At 45.8% G+C, this 17,830-nt stretch overlaps 1 protein-coding gene across 2 annotated transcripts in view; it reads left to right on the top strand.

The window, feature by feature from the left end:
• Positions 1 to 17,830, top strand: part of FCHO2 (FCH and mu domain containing endocytic adaptor 2) — a 235,623-nt gene that overhangs the window by 131,381 nt on the left and 86,412 nt on the right. For both annotated transcript variants that reach the window (XM_075325194.1, XM_075325187.1), the window contains exon 8: positions 5,988 to 6,084. In XM_075325194.1, the coding sequence (XP_075181309.1) occupies positions 5,988 to 6,084 (97 nt within the window). The remainder of the gene's footprint in view (positions 1 to 5,987; positions 6,085 to 17,830) is intronic.

Below are 17,830 nucleotides of genomic sequence, written 5' to 3'. Positions count from 1 at the left end.
TCAGATGTTGCCAATAAACCTATCAGAAGCTTCCAAAGACATGACATCATCATATGGGCTGTCCCATATTGTTTAAAGGCATAGCACTATTAATGTATGTAAACTTTTTTTTTTTCAAAAATCTTTATTGTTACAAAAGATTGACAACAAAGTGCTAGGAATCACAGACAAAAAACTATCGCCATAAGATGCATTATATCTAAATAATCAATGCAATAGGGTTCTTGTAGGAACTAGTAAAAAAAAATACATTAACTCGTCTACCAAGATATCATGGAGCCCATAGAGCAATATCCAATGCTTAAACTTGTTTTTTTGTCTTACTGGTGTCTGGACTATCCACACAAATATTTTTTAGAAGAAAAAGAGCGAGAGAGAAAAAATGAAGAAAGGCTGAAAAGAAAAAGGTAAAGAGAGAAGGGAAGGGAGTTAATGAAGGAACAGACAAAGAACATCTGATGGAAAGAGGGATCCTAGGCTCCCCCGCTGTGGGTCTCCATCAAAACCACCTAACTGCACCCAAGAAGGGCCAGAGCACAACCCATCACATGCACAGCATAGTGATGAAATCGGAGTAATCCCTAAATACCCTCCAATCCTGCCAGGTTTGAAAAAAAGTCTCATAGCTACTCTAGTCATGGGATGATAGTCTCTCCATTCGAAACAAGAAATTCATCTCAGAAGTCCAATTCGCAAGGGTGAGGGACCATCCTGGATCGCCAGCGTCTGGGAATAATGGACTTGGTCGCTGAGAGGCAGTGCCTAAACAGGTCCCTTTTGGCGACTTTAAGGGAACTGAGTATCGTGGATAGAACACTGACTTGAGGGGAAATACAGCATTCAGCTCCTGTGATATGTTTGAAGACCCGAAAAATCTTATTTCAAAGTGAGCATATAGCGTAACACTCCAACCAGATATGCAGCAATGAGCCCACGACCGACTCACATCTCCACCACTGGTCCGAGACAGTTGGGTAGATTCTATGCAGCTCTGCAGGACACCGGTACCATCTGGAAATAATTTTATAGTTTTTTTTCGTAGATTTTACAGGCCGTTGGTAGCTTATGTGCATACAGGAAAGATCTGCTCCATTCTTCCTCCGAAAAAAACACACTCAAGTCCCATTCCCATTCTCTTACAAACCAAAGTGATTTGAAGATGGGCTGTGAGATTAGGATTGAGTATATTTGAGAGATAGTGTGAACCGGTACAGAGTCCTGCATTAACAAAGAATCAAACGCAGTATATGCAGCGTTGAGCACGGAGCCTGGCTGGAAGGTCGCAAGAAAGGATTGAAGCTGGAGATAAGAGAACCATGGTATCGGCTTATTTGGACAGAGAGCCTTCAGATCGTTCAGTAATGGTAGTGAGGGTGAACCCATGAGAGTCTGCCGAAGCCTGGTTTTATGATGGAAGGGCCAAATCAAGAGTTCCCTTACCCCCATTGCCGGGGGAAATGTTGGGTTGTCAAAGACAGGTGTCATTGGTCCCCCAAGTTCAGATATTTTAAATTTGGAAAGGATGCAGTTCCAGATACGCAAGAAATCGTCTGTTAAAAAATAAAAATGGTCTCCAGACAGACGTGCATGTTTAGGAATCCAAGGTAGCGATGTCAAGCTCAAGGGTGACATCGAGGACTCAATAGAGACCCATCTCCTCTGATCAGCTCCATGAAACCAGTCGACCACCCTAGCAAGGATAGATGCCACATAGTACAGATAAAAGTTCGGTAAACCCATGCCTTCTTGTTTTTTCGTTCTCATTAAGTGTCTATGGGCCAATCTAGGTCTGTTTGACTTCCACACAAAGCTATTACAAGCTTTATCGAGTCGTATAAAGAAATCTTGGGGGAGGGTGATAGGCACCGCCTGAAAAAGATCTAAACGTTTAGGAAGAATGTCCATTTTCAGAGCGTTAATCCTCCCAAACCAAGAGAGGCTACTTCTGTCATACTTTTAATATCTGCTATAATCCGATCAAGTAGCGGTTTGTGATTGTGCGAGTAGAGCTGGGTTAGAGCCGCGGAAAGATTGGTACATAAATATTTGAATGAGGATTTGGTACATTTGAACAGAAAGGAGTTTTGCAGACGCAGCTTTCTTTCTGATGGGAAGTTTATATTAAGAATTTCTGACTTTGTTAGATTAACTTTAAAGTTACTTACATGGCTGTAGGATTCAAATTCTTTAAGTATAGAGGGAAGAGAGATCTCTGGTTCGCTAATGTAAATTAGGAGGTCATCCGCGTAAAGTGCTATTTTATGTGTGTCGCCTCTAACACGTAGGCCTTTGATCTCCGGATTGCTCTGTAGCGCGACCGCCAGATGCTCCATAACAATTGTATACAACAATGGGGATCGGGGACACCCCTGCCTTGTCCCATTTGAGATATCAAAAGGGTCAGAAAATGTACCATTGCAACATATTTTGGCTGAAGGATTCTGATATAATGCTAAGATCTTGCCACGAATGCCAGGCCCCAAATTTATCTGTTTAAGAGCACTTTGCGGAAAAGACCAGCCGACCTGATCAAATGCCTTCTCCGCCTTGACTGATAAGATACACAAGGGTATCTTCATGTATGTAAACTTTTGACTTTGCAGAAAATAGAAATGCCTTAAAACATTCTCTCTCGCGCGCGCGCACACACACACACACACACACACACACACACACACACACACACACACACACACACACACACACACACACACACACACACACACACACACACACACACACACACACACACACACACACATATATATATATATGCACACACATATATATATATACATACACACACACACACACACACACACACACACACACATATATATATATACATACACACACACACACACACTCTGTGTATATATATATATGTGTATATATATAGTACAGACCAAAAGTTTGGACACACCTTCTTATTCAAAGAGTTTTCTTTATTTTCATGACTCTGGAAATTGTAGATTTACATTGAAGGCATCAAAACTATGAATTAACACATGTGGAATGAAATACTTAACAAAAAAAGTGTGAAACTGAAAATATGTCTTATATTCTAGGTTCTCCAAAGTAGCCACCTTTTGCTTTGATTACTGCTTTGCACACTCTTGGCATTCTCTTGATGAGCTTCAAGAGATAGTCACCGGAAATGGTCTTCCAACAGTCTTGAAGGAGTTCCCAGAGATGCTTAGCACTTGTTGGCCCTTTTGCCTTCACTCTGCGGTCCAGCTCACCCCAAACCATCTCGATTGGGTTCAGTTCTGGTGACTGTGGAGGCCAGGTCATCTAGCGTAGCACCCCATCACTCTCCTTCTTAGTCAAATAGCCCTTACACAGCCTGGAGGTGTGTTTGGGGTAATTTTCCTGTTGAAAAATAATCGATGGTCCAACTAAACGCAAACCGGATGGCATATCATGCCGCTGCAAGATGCTGTGGTAGCCATGCTGGTTCTGTATGCCTTCAATTTTGAATAAATGCACAACAGTGTCACCAGCAAAGCACCCCCACACCATCACACCTCCTCCTCCATGCTTCACGGTGGGAACCAGGCATGTAGAATCCATCTGTTCACCTTTTCTGCGTCGCACAAAAACATGGTGGTTGGATCCAAAGATCTCCAATTTGGACGCATCAGACCAAAGCACAGATTTCCACTGGTTTAATGTCCATTCCTTGTATTCTTTAGCCCAAACAAGTCTCTTCTTTTTGTGGCCTGTCCTTAGAAGGGGTTTCCTAGCAGCTATTTTACCATGAAGGCCTGCTGCACAAAGGCTCCTCTGAACAGCTGTTCTAGAGATGTGTCTGCTGCTAGAACTCTGTATGGCATTGACCTGGTCTCTAATCTGAGCTGCTGTTAAACCTGCGATTTCTGAGGCTGGTAACTTGCATAAACTTATCCTCCGCAGCAGAGGTGACTCTTGGTCTTCCTTTCCTGGGGCGGTTCTCATGTGAACCAGTTTCTTTGTAGCGTTTGTTTTTTGCCACTGCACTTGGGGACACTTTCAAAGTTTTCCCAGTTTACTGACCTTCATTTCTTAAAGTAGTGATGGCCACTCGTTTTTCTTTACTTAGCTACTTTTTTTCTTGTCATAATACAAATTCTAACAGTCTATTCAGTAGGACTATCAGCTGTGTATCCACCAGACTTCTGCACAACACAACTGATGGTTCCAAATCCATTTATAAGGCAAGAAATCCCACGTATTAAACCTGACAGGGCACACCTGTGAAGTGAAGACCATTTCCGGTGACTACCTCTTGAAGCTCATTAAGATCTTTGATGCCTTCAATGTGAATCTACAATTTCCAGAGTCATGAAAATAAAGAAAACTCTTTGAATGAGAAGGTGTGTCCAAACTTTTGGTCTGTACTGTATATACAGTATATATAATGTGTGTGTGTGTGTGTGTGTATATATGTGTGTGTGTGTGTGTATATATAATATCTGTGTGTGTGTGTGTGTGTGTGTGATATATATATATATATATATATATATATATATATATATATATATATATATATATATATATATATATATATATATATATATATATATATACAGTGTGTGTGTATATATATCTGTGTGTGTGTGTGTGTACCTATATATCCGCACAGGAACATTTTTTTTTTTTTTTTTAGATGAACTTTAAAATTATCGTTGTGAGAGCCCCTTTTAAAAAGCTTGTTCACTAGCGGGCAAGCCTTTTATTAGTGGCTGAAGGCTGCAAAATAAACAAAAACTATTCTTGGCTTACAAATTTCCAGTCCTTTGATCTCAGTGCTGTCTCTCCCTGTGGTTATCTGGGAGCAGCAATATTACGTAGCTGCCGTACCTGTCACCGGTCAGCGCCTGCTGATCTGCAGCCTTCAGAGTTTTGTCTGAGTGTAAGAAACAGTGGAGCAGATTTATCAATAGTGTGTAATTCAAAAGATGGTACAGACGTGCCCGTCTTAATGAATCAGGAGCGTCTCACTCCAGCATGCCTCCTCTCTTCATGAAGACCAATGTGGAAAAACCTTATCTTGATGAATCAAGGCCTTAGGGTACCGTCACACTTAGCGACGCTCCAGCGATCCCATCAGCGATCTGGCCTGGCAGGGATCGCTGGAGTGTCGCTACATGGTCGCTGGTGAGCTGTCACACAGGCAGATCTACACAGGGATCAGCCACCAGCGACCCGTGTAACGACGCTGTGCTTGGTAACCATAGTACATACCGGGTTACTAAGCAAAGCGCTTTGCTAATAGTTACCCGATGTGTACCTTGGCTACGTGTGCAGGGAGCAGGGAGCCAGCTTCTAGAAGCTGCGGACGCTGGTAACCAAGGTAAATATCGGGTAACCAAGCAAAGCGCTTTGCTTGGTTACCCGATATGTACCTTGGTTACCAGCGTCCGCAGAAGCCGGCTCCCTGCAGATTTAGTTGTTGCTCTGTCGCTTTCACACACAGCGATCTGTGCTTCACAGCGGGAGAGTAACAACTGAAAAATGGTCCAGGACATTCAGCAACGACCGGCGACCTCACAGCAGGGGCCAGGTTATTGCTGGATGTCACACACAGCGACATCGCTAGCAACATTGCTGTTGCATCACAAAAACCGTGACTCAGCAGCGACATCTATAGCGATGTCGCCTTTAGTTTCCCCACTTTGTAGTTGGCTTTCTATACGCCAGACATGTTTTTCCGTTGTTTTGCTCGCTGAGTCACATTAGTCCATACTCCTTCAGGAGGTCACGTCTCTGCCGATCAAGTCGCAGAACGTGTCTAAAACACATAAGGAATGTAGCGCATGTCAGAAAAGAGGTTTTCCTGGTATTTTATGCCAACCACTCCTGATTTCTGCCGCTTTTAGCTTAGTAAATCTCCCCACTGTGTGTTTTGCGTTTTCTCTGGTAGATAATATGCTTTTTGCAGGGTGTGTTATTGATGATTCTTCCTAACCATTATTATGCTTACAGGCTCTTCACTCTATTTCCAGGTACATGAAGACTTCATAAATAACATGGAGAACATTACAGTCGATAGTTTATTGGAGAAGTTTGCAGAATCGAAAGGCACCGGGAAAGAACGACCTGGTGAGTGCGGCTGCCGGGCACCTGCATGTGTGCGGGGATGAGTCCTCGCTGGTGTGACCGGTCACACTGAGCCGGGGAAATACCGTGTGTCACTTATGGTAATTCCCACGTGGTTCCACAGGCGGGTGAATGTCGTGCCTGATTGATTTGGGAGCCGCATGTTTCCCCCCTCCCTGGAAGCATCAATGTCTGGCTGATGAGAGCCTGCTCTGTATGCCCAGTCAGGCCACTGCTATTAGGGGAGACACGCAAGTCTTCTCCAACTTTGTCTCCCACCGTCTGCCCTTTCACGAGTGGAGCTTTAAAAGTGCTGTTACTTTTAACCACTGGTGTACCTGGCATGTAGTCTGCCTCCATACTCCATTTGTTTTTCTCTTCCTCATCCCATTCAGCGAGCGCTCTAATCAAACACTGACTAGTGGGGTAGTTTAGAGATTTGTGTTGCTGCCTATGCATTTGGCTTACAGAAGGCCTCCTCACAGCCTCATGCCATGCATGCAAGCAATGCTTCTATCCAAGGATTCTAAAAAAGCGAGGAATGGAAGCACATATTACAAAGTTATGTAACGTGAAATAAGTTTTATTTACATAGCAATAAACCTCATTTAAAGGGAATCTCGTTTTTCCTACCTAATCTGAGAGTTGCATAATGTAGAGACAGAGATCCTGATTCCAGAGATGTCACTTACTGGTCTGCTTTCTGTCGTTTTGATATAATCAATGTTTTATCTACTGCCAATCTTACAGTGCTCTGAATTTTTAGTTCTTTATAGCCCCCCACACCACTGATAGGCAGCTTTCTGTCTATGTACAGTGTACACATTTATAAACACATTTATAAAGAGGCCAATCAGTAGTGGGGGTTGGGTTATACAGAGCTCAGAAATATGAAGGATTACCTACCGCCAGCTTTATTAGTATTCTAGTGGTGATCTCGCACTGACAAAACAGTGATTTTATCAAAACTACACTAAAGCGGGCTTTACACGCTACGATATATCTAACGAGATGTCGGCGGGGTCATGTCGTAAGTGACGCACATCTGGCAACATTAGTGATATCGTAGCGTGTGACAGCTATGAACGAGCAGAAATACTCACCTTCTCGTTCATCGTTGACACGTCGCTCATTTTCTAAAAATCGCACGTCCTGTTGTTCATCGTACTCGGGGCAGCACACATCGCTCCGTGTGACACCCCGGGAACAATGAACAACAGCTTACCTGCGTCCCGCCGGCAATGCTGAAGGAAGGAGGTGGGCGGGATGTTTACATCCCGCTCATCTCCGCCCCTCCGCTTCTATTGGGTGGCCGCTGTGTGACGTCGCTGTGACACCGAACATCCCTCCCCCTTCAGGAAGAGGATGTTTGCCGCCCACAGCGAGGTCGTTAGGAAGGCAAGTACGTGTGACGGGGGGGTTACAGCATTGTGCGACATGGGCAAGAAATTGCCCGTGCCGCACAAACGATGGGGGCGGGTGCGATCGCATGAGAAATTGCAATATGTAAAGCGGCCTTAACCAATCAAGACTCAGCCCCTAAAGTATGCTGCTTTTAGGTTAGGTGGTTAATAGAAAAAAATTCCTAATACTTATAAATTTATTAAATATGCTTTAAAAACACAATAATTGAATATATCAATGAAAAACTCCATAAAATATGTAACCGGAAACCAGACGATATACAGGAGTTAGGCTATGTCCGCACGTTGCTTTTTACCTGCTTTTTTGCGGCTTTTTCAACTGCAGCGTTTAATGCCAAAATGGTTGTGTTCTGCTTTTCAAGCAAAGTCTATGGGAATTTGGGTTTCTTGTCCGCACTATGCAGTTCAAACTGCTGCCTTTTTGTTGCAGAACTTTGGTCAAAAACTCAGCTTTGCAGTGCAAAACCCAAATGGCAAAAACAATTGTCATGTGAATTGTTTTTGCCATTTGGGTTTTGCACTGCAAAGCTGAGTTTTTGACCAAAGTTCTGCAACAAAAAGGCAGCAGTTTGAACTGCATAGTGCGGACAAGAAACCCAAATTCCCATAGACTTTGCTTGAAAAGCAGAACACAACCATTTTGGCATTAAACGCTGCAGTTGAAAAAGCCGCAAAAAAGCAGGTAAAAAGCAACGTGCGGACATAGCCTTAGAGTAAACATATACAATATACAAATACTACAGGGCCCTATGAATGTCCCTAAAGGGCCCGTTACACGTGTCGATATGTTGTGCGATCGCATCCGCCCCCATCGTTTGTGCAGCACGGGCAATTAGTTGCCCGTGTTGCACAAAGTCGTAAACCCCCGTCACACGCACTTACCTTCCAAACGACCTCTCTGTGGGCGGCGAACATCGTCTTCCTGAAGGGGGAGAAACGTTCGGTGTCACAGCAACGTCACACAGCGGCAGAAACATCCCGCCCACCTCCTTCCTTCCGCATTGCCGGAGGACGCAGGTAAGCGGTGTTCGTCGTTCCCGTGGTGTCACACTGAGCGATGTGTGATTCCTCGGGAACAATGAACAACCAGACGCGCAGAAGGACGTTTGATTTTTTTGAAAATGAGTGACGTGTCAACGAGCAACGATAAGGTGAGTATTTTTGCTTGATCACAGACGCTCGTAGCTGTCACACGCCACGATATATCAAACAATGCCGGATGTGCGGCACTTACGTCGTGACCCCGACGACATATCGTTAGATATATCGTAGCGTGTAACTGGGCCTTTAGAGATGAAGCTGCAATCATCAGATCACACCAAGTACTAGTAAATAGTGGGGGAAAAAAGCTTTTAAAAATATGAAAAAAAAAATAGTAATCCCCCCCCCCCCAAGTTGAAATCACCATATTCACCTTTTTCCCCATTGATAAAAAAAAACAAAAAAAACCCACATACAATATTTGATATTGCTGCTTTCAGAAGTGTCCGATCTATCAAAAAATAAAATAAATTCATCTGATAACTAAACAGTGTAACACAAAAAACTAAAAAAAGCTAGAAACACCAGACTTAGTTTTGTTTTTGTTTTTGTTTTTTTTTTACCAACGCAACATTACAATAAGAGGCAATCAAAGCATCTCATATCTACGGTACCTGAAAATGGTGTCAGTAAAAACATCCGCTCAGGGCACAAAAAAATCAGCCATTACTGAGCCCCAGATCCCCAAAAATAAAAACGTAACGAGTCTCAGAAAATAGCAACAAAAGTGACATCTTCTGATTTTTTTTTTTTTTTTTTTCCCACTACTCAAATGAAAATAAAACCATGCTTGTTTGGTATCTATGAACTCGTACTGATGTGGTGAATCATTTTGCCATGTCAGTTTTACCATATAGTGAGCGTGATAAATAAGTAAATAAATTAAATAAATAAATTGTGGAATTGCATTTTTTTTCTTTTTTTGCATTTTCACCACACTTTGACTTTAGTTTCCCCCTGATTTCCAGTACACTATATGTTAAAATCAATAGTGTCGTATAAAATAAGCCCTCGTATGGCAATATTGATGTAAAATAAAAAAAGTTATGGCTTTTGTAAGAAAGAGAAAGTTGAATGAGGAGGGCACCATTCCCCTAAGGGGAATCTCTATTGACATATGCGAAGTGCAAAATTTAAGAAGAAAGATGAAACGTGCCAAAACAGGGGAGAATCACCTAAAACAACTAATTTTATTGAACAAATAATCATGACAAGCAAAAGAAACAACCTTTAAAAAGCCAAACCGAGGCTGTAAACATGTATCCCACATTGGGCCCTCATGGTAAAGAGCCAGATAACCTCCCAGATATTACAGCGTAAGGAGAAATTTAAAGATAGATTTACAATAAAAAGGACTGAATCCCTGAAGGGAGTGAAAATTAACCATATGATGGAACACAATGCATGAGGGTGGTACATGAGGTACAACACCAGCATACTTATTCTGCCCTTGAGAAAGCCACATCTGGTGGCGATACGCATGGGGCTTGCATCCCACTATTTCCTCCCTTACAGCTCTACATTTGCACTTTACTACTCTGGTACTAGGGTATTGTATATTTAGGCATTATTTGCTACTATTTTGTTCTTGTATCTACTTTGTATTGATTTACTCACTTTATAGGTTTATGGACTTATCACCCTACATACATAGCCCCATTGTTTGACCTTAATCTGCTTTGTGGTGCCATAAGAAACAATACTCCACCATATCTTACTTTGCTGGTGTTGTAGTTCGGCCTAAAGGTCCAGTCACACTAAAGGCCCCGTCACACTAAGCAACATCGCTAGCAACATCGCTGGTAACGAACAACTTTTGTGACGTTGCTAGCGATGTTGCTGTGTGTGACATCCAGCAACAACCTGGCCCCTGCTGTGAGGTCGTTGGTTGTTGCTGAATGTCCTGGGCCATTTTTTAGTTGTTGCTGTCCCGCTGTGAAGCACAGATCGCTGTGTGTGACAGCGAGACAGCAACAACTAATGTGCAGTGAGCAGGGAGCCAGCTTCTGCTGAGGCTGGTAACTAATGTAAACATCGGGTAACCAAGAAGCCCTGTCCTTGGTTACCCGATATTTACCTTTGATACCAGCCTCCTCCGCTCTCACTGCCTGTGCTGCCGGCTCCAGCTCTGTGCACATGTAGCTGCAGCACACATCAGGTAATTAACCCGATGTGTGCTGTAACTAGGAGAGCAAGGAGCCAGCACTAAGCAGTGTGCGCTGCTCCCTGCTCTGTGCACATTTAGCTGCAGCACACATCAGGCAATTAACCCGATGTGTGCTGTAACTAGGAGAGCAAGGAGCCAGCGCTAAGCATTGTGCGCTGCTCCCTGCTCTGTGCACATTTAGCTGCAGCACACATCGGGTTAATTAACCTGATGTGTGCTGTAACTAGGAGACTGGGGGCTGGTCACTGGTTGCTGGTGAGCTCACCAGCAACTCGTGTAGCCACGCTCCAGCGATCCCTGCCAGGTCAGGTTGCTGGTGGGATCGCTGGAGCGTCGCAGTGTGACAGCTCACCAGCAACCTCCTAGCAACTTACCAGCGATCCCTATCGTTGTTGGGATCGCTGGTAAGTTGCTTAGTGTGACTGGACCTTAAGCAACTTACCAGCGATCCCAACAACCATAGGGATCACTGGTAAGTTGCTAGGAGGTTGCTGGTGAGATGTCACACTGCGACGCTCCAGCGATCCCACCAGCAACCTGACCTGGCAGGGATCGCTGGAGCGTGGCTACACGAGTTGCTGGTGAGCTCACCAGCAACCAGTGACCAGACCTCAGCGCCACGTGGAAGATGCTGCGCTTGGTAACTAAGGTAAATATCGGTAACCAACCCGATATTTACCTTGGTTACCACTGCACGGAGCTACATGTGCAGAGAGCAGGGAGCAGCGCACACTGAGCGCTGGCTCCCTGCTCTCCTAGTACAGCACACATCGGGTTAATTACCCGATGTGTGCTGCAGCTACATGTGCACAGAGCAGGGAGCAGCGCACAATGCTTAGCGCTGGCTCCCTGCTCTCCTAGTACAGCACACATGGGGTTAATTACCCGATGTGTGCTGCAGCTACATGTGCACAGAGCAGGGAGCAGCGCACACTGCTTAGCGCTGGCTCCCTGCTCTCCTACTTACAGCACACATCAGGTTAATTAACCCGATGTGTCCTGCAGCTAGCTACATGTGCACAGAGCAGGAGCCGGCAGCACAGGCAGTGAGAGCGGGGAAGGCTGGTATCAAAGGTAAATATCGGGTAACCAAGGACAGGGCTTCTTGGTTACCCGATGTTTACATTGGTTACCAGCCTCTGCAGAAGCCGGCTCCTGCTGCCTGCACATTAGTTGTTGCTGTCTCGCTGTCACACACAGCGATCTGTGCTTCACAGCAGGACAGCAACAACTAAAAAATGGCCCAGGACATTCAGCAACAACCAACGACCTCACAGCAGGGGCCAGGTTGTTGCTGGATGTCACACACAGCAACATCGCTAGCAACGTCACAAAAGTTGTTCGTTAGCAGCGATGTTGCTAGCGATGTTGCTTAGTGTGACGGGGCCTTAAGACACACGGCTTGAAAATCCGACCAAGTGGAATGCGATAAAACATCGCATTCCACTCGGACCAATATTAGCCTGTGTCAGCACACCTGTGCCCTAATTGGACCGAGAAAACAGTAGTAGCATGCTGCGACTGTAATGCGAGACTTTCTCTCGCACTCATTCAAGTGTATGGGGCGAGAGAAAGATCGCACTGCACTCGCGGTACACCGGTGTACCACGAGTGCAGGGCGAGAATGGCAATAGCCGGCTACGGAGGAGAGAGGGAGATAAATCCCTCCCTCCCCTCCTCAGTGCCGGCTCACCCCCCGCAGCACCGGCCCTCCCCTCCTCAGTGCCGGCCCGCCCCCTGCAGCACCGGCCCTCCCCTCCTCAGTGCCAGCCCGCCCCCCGCAGCACCGGCCCTCCCCTCCTCAGTGCCGGCCCTCCCCTCCTCAGTGCCGGCCCGCCCCCCGCTGCACCGGCCCTCCCCTCCTCAGTGCCGGCCCGCCCCCCGCAGCACCGGTCCTCCCTTCCTCAGTGCCGGCCCGCCCCCTGCAGCTGAGGTCCGATTGCATGATCGGACCTCAGTCACAGTGACACTCACATGACACTCGGCTCCTGCTGTACTAACAGTGTGAGCCGAGTGTCATGTGAGGATCGCATTAGTCCCCGTGTGTCCCAGGCCTTCATGTACCACCCTCATGGTGCTGTGATAATGGGAGGTTATCTGGCTCTTTGGCCCTCATGGTAATGTGTGATACATATTTACAGCCTCTATTTGTCTTTTTAAATGGTTTTAATGGTTGTTATTTTGCTTGTCCTGACTATTTGTTCACTAAAATGTAATTGTTTTGGGTGAATTCCCCCCCCCCCACACTGTTTTAGCACATTCTCTTTTGGCTTTTGGAAAAAATGGATGACAATGGAAAAGGGAAAATATCAATGGGCATGAAGGGGATATAAGTCGTGCTTATTGCGGTTAAATGGTTAGTGTGTGTATATTGGGTATGTTAACTCTTCGTGCTCTGCAGGGGGTGCGTGTCCCAGGAAGACTTGCTTGCTCAGTCCCTGGTGAGTGGACGCAGCGTCCCAGCAGTTAGTATGGGAATGCGGGTGTGGCGCTCATCTTTATGGCATTTCTAGTCCATCGTCGCTCTTGCTCTGCTCATATGAAAATCCAGAAAAATAGCTTGATTGTGTAGTCCCAGGCCCGACCTTTACTGACCCAGCGTTAACATCGCACAGCTAAGAGCAGTCATTTGTTTTGACAGCAGAATTAATTGAGGCTAAAACATTTGAGATTCGGCTTGTATCAAGCTGTTCATTAGGAATTGCTCTCTGGCTTTAGTGCTGTCAGAAAAATAAAATGTCCCACTCTGATTAAATAGCAGAATGATGGCCGGTCCACTGAATTTCCAGAGAGAGGTTGAATAAACTTTCTACTGCGGAAACGATCCTGAAGTGACACGCTGCAGGAGGGGGGTCACGATGTGCACTGATATCCAGCTGGGCTGTCAGCTGGCACCATGCCAGACACGCAAAGCCTCGCCACTCACTGTGGCATGGGAAGCGCAGACAGGAGAAAACAGCCTGCACAAGCCTCACACTAAATAATGCTTCATTTTCCCATGTGGAAAATCTCAAACAACCTGCCTTTCTGTGATGGTAGCTGCTCGGACATACTGCTCGCCATGACGCTACATGCACAGGTCAGGCAAGTAGCAACTCACACTCATATAAAGGGGAGAAAGTCTTCAAGTAAGACCCTTGTTCTTGGTTTTTCCCTTTCCCATGGATTTCTTAGCCGGCATTCTGCAATAACAGATTCTCCGTTTGCACATGTTAGTACCTTAGGCCTCTTTCACACATCAGTTTTTTGTCATCAGTCACAATCCATTTTCTTGACGGATCTGTCGCAGATTGTGGCTAAATTGACGCAACTGATCCGTTTTTTGACAGATCCGACTAGCTGGCGGCTAAATAATAAGTTATAAACCATGCTCACGGTAAAAAAAAAAACTGAATCCGTCGCTGGATTCCATCATTTGACGGATGACGACGGATCCTGTGCCCATAGGCTTCCATTTTACCAAATGACAGATGGCGACGGATCCTGCGCCCGTAGGCTTCCATTCTACCAAATGATGGATGGCGATGGATCCTGCGTCCATAGGCTTCCATTCTACCAAATGACAGATGGCGACGGATCCTGCGCCCGTAGGCTTCCATTCCACCAAATGATGGATGGCGATGGATCCTACGCCCATAGGCTTCTATTTTACCAAATGACGGATGGCGACGGATCCATCGCTGTCTGTTTTGTTTTTTTTGACATACATAAAAAACATTACTGTGGACATCTTCTCCGTCGGGATGACGGACAAACATTTTTCGACTAATCCAACGATAGAAACGTGCGGCTATCCGTCGCTAATACAAGTCGATGAGAAAAAAACGGATCTACTGGCATCAGTCGCCGGATCAGTTTTGTTTTGTTTTTTAAATTCGACGGATTGTGACTGACGTCAAAAAACTGATGTGTGAAAGGGGCCTTATTCCTAGGCCAACGAGGATCAGGGTCATCTGTTGTAATATCTCCCTGGGTGGTTGCATGGTGTCATCATCCAATAATTCAGCTTCTTAATGAAGGAACTTGCTTATGTACAAACTTCCAGAAGACAAGTCTAAAGAACTTTTGCTAATAAAATTTAATTTTTGCAACACACGTTCCTGAGGTGTCTGTGTGGTGCCTATGTAGTGCCTTGGTGGTAATTTTCCACACATATGTCTATCCTGCCCTGGCAGATATTTAGCATTGCCGTGAGGGGGTGCATGTTCTACCTTAGCCAGTGATGGGCTGTGTCTGTGCACCCAGCAGGTGAATTCATTCTAGTGGTGCTCTTTCCTTCTCTTATGAACACACACTTCCACCCTACACTGGATTTAGGGGTACTTCACACACAGCGAGATCGCTACTGAGAACGCTGCTGAGTCACGGTTTTTGTGACGCAGCAGTGACCTCATTAGCGATCTCGCTGTGTGTGACACTGAGCAGCGATCTGGCCCCTGCTGTGAGATCGCTGCTCGTTACACACAGCCCTGGTTCGTTTTTTTTATTGTTGCTCTCCCGCTGTGACGCACACATCGCTGTGTGTGACAGCGAGAGAGCAACAATCCTGAATGTGCAGGGAGCAGGAGCCGGCGTCTGACAGCCTGCGGTAAGGTGTAACCAAGGTAAACATCGGGTAACCAAGGTGGCTACCCGATATTTACCTTCGTTACCAGCGTCTGCAGCTCTCACGCTGTCTGTGCTGCCGGCTCCTGCTCCCTGCACACGTAGCCGGAGGACACATTGGGTAAATAAGCAAAGGTTTGCTTATTAACCCGATGTGTGCTGTGGCTATGAGTGGAGGGAGCCAGCGCTAAGCGGTGTGCGCTGGTAACTAAGGTAAACAGTGGGTAACCATACCCGATGTTTACCTTAGTTACCAGTGTCCGCAGCTTCCAGACGCCGCCTCCCTGCAACCGCAGCGTCGCTTGCACGTCGCTGCTGGTTGGGGGCTGGTCGCTGGTGAGATTTGCCTGTTTGACAGCTCACCAGCGACCATGTAGCAAAGCAGCAGCGATCCTGACCAGGTCAGATCGCTGGTGGGATCGCTGCTGTGTCGCTAAAGTGTGACGGTACCCTTACACCCTCCGGTTATTGGGAAGGTGTGCCTAGGAACTCATGTCACCGATAATCACAGATGGTAAACAGGCTGCCAATCCCCTGACTGCAAACAAAACACTCATTTGTTGGGTGTAATGATCTGTAAGCTGACTTAAAAGCATCAATCTCGCCAGCACATTGTTCTATGTAAACTAGATTTGTGCTGCCAAGAACAATGGCAGGTTATGCACACCGAGCAACCTTTTACTGATCTTCCTGTGCACATTGGAGTGCAGTTTACCGGTCTTAACAAGCATTAAATAATTGTTAATACAAAAACCTATAGTTGAACAGGGCTCCTCTAATGCTGCTTGTGGGGTGGTGTATACCTGCTTTTAGATTACATGGATTTGGCAGACCCCAATTCATCAAAGTGTTTTTATACCAGTAATCTAGCATAAAACACTCTGGAAAGTTGCAATATTTTAGTACAGCGTGAGGATACACAAAAATGTTTCTTCCTTTTGGCATTTTCATGTCAGTTTTTTGGCCAGCTTCACCAAAATGCATTGTGCTGGGGTAGGACGAGGCATAGCGTTGTTCTCTCGTCTAATTCATGATTAGCTGTGATTGGAGTCTCTGATTGGAGAAAGATTTGTGGCGAGGCTCGTGCCCCTCTGAAGATGCCTGAAGATGACTCATTTGTGACTCCAGCACGCCACCTGATCAAGAATGGCGTATACAACAACGGTCATGATGAATTTAGGGCCATAGTGTCATATCATCTGTAAGGTCTTATCAGTGGTTGTGGGTCCGCACTCAGAAATGTACAATAGTGGCTACAAATGAGGTTATTTTCTAGATTGTTAGGAATCAATTCGGAACAACAGGCTCTTCTGGATCTGACCCTCAAGACCTAAGGGCAAATTTTGAAGGAGATTGCTTCGCCCATTAAACAACCAGCAAGTCACTTTTTTGGTTTGTATAGACATGCCGGACCAGAATTCTTCGCACACAGAGCTGTTATACCATCATTGTGTGCACATGATCATCGGCAGCACATCTTGTTTAGTGTTTTAGGCCACGTGCACACGATGAATATTCAGTGAATTTTTTCATCTCATTATTGTAAGCCAAAAGTAGGAGTGGGTGATAGAAACACTGGCACCACTGCTGTATCTATTAGACTCTTCCTCTGATTGTGCCACTCCTGATTTTGGCTAAAAAATACTGAGGTAAAAGATTCACCAAACACTCAACGTGTGCACATGGATTTACCCATTTATCAGGTGAATGTCGGCAAGTGTACACATAATCCGTGAACGAGGGCACTAACGAATGCTTATTCCCAAGTATAGCCTCATCCAAATGGACCTTACCTCTCAGATACAGATACGTGGAACCTTCGTTAACGAGAACAATCCGTTCTGGGACTGCTTGTTAACCAAGTTACTCGTTCAGCAGAGCAAGATTTCCCATAGGAAATCATTACAATGCAGACAATTTGTTCCACAACTTGTTAAATGTCCCATACTGGTCCCCTATTGTGCCATTCCACACACGCACAAACTCACACTAACACACACAAACACGCACATATTATGCTCACCTTACCTTCCGTTCCCTCGCCGGTCTGCTGGGACTTGCTGTTCGCTAGTACGGGCTGTGTATCACGTTACCATAACGACGAGGGAGGAACTTCCGCTGCCAGCGCGCTGACGTCAAAGGCAGGAGACGCTTGCCTCTGGCCAGCGCGCTGCCTTTGAGTAGCAGGTGACAGAAGTACTTCCTGCTTCGTTGCTATGGTTGCCGCTGCACAGCCCATACCGGCGAACTACAGGACCCAGGAGGCCGGCGATGGAACGGAAGGTACACATATATTATATTATATGCTCACCTTACCTTCCGTTCCATCGCCGGCCTCCTGGGTCTTGTAGTTCGCCGCGAGGATGCCGCAATGAGCCGGCGGACTACAAGAACCATGAGGCCGGCGGTGGAATGGAAGGTAATGTGAGCATAATATTGTATGTGTGTGTTTGTGTGGACTGCAAGAGTGGGTTAGAGCGCGGTGGATGTACGAAACCGGAAGTGTGTGCGG

The sequence above is a fragment of the Anomaloglossus baeobatrachus genome, chromosome 1, assembly GCF_048569485.1.
Source record: "Anomaloglossus baeobatrachus isolate aAnoBae1 chromosome 1, aAnoBae1.hap1, whole genome shotgun sequence".
In the NCBI taxonomy this organism is placed as follows: domain Eukaryota; kingdom Metazoa; phylum Chordata; class Amphibia; order Anura; family Aromobatidae; genus Anomaloglossus; species Anomaloglossus baeobatrachus.
Note: the sequence above shows the minus strand (reverse complement) of the source record. Positions and strands in the feature narration are given on the sequence as shown.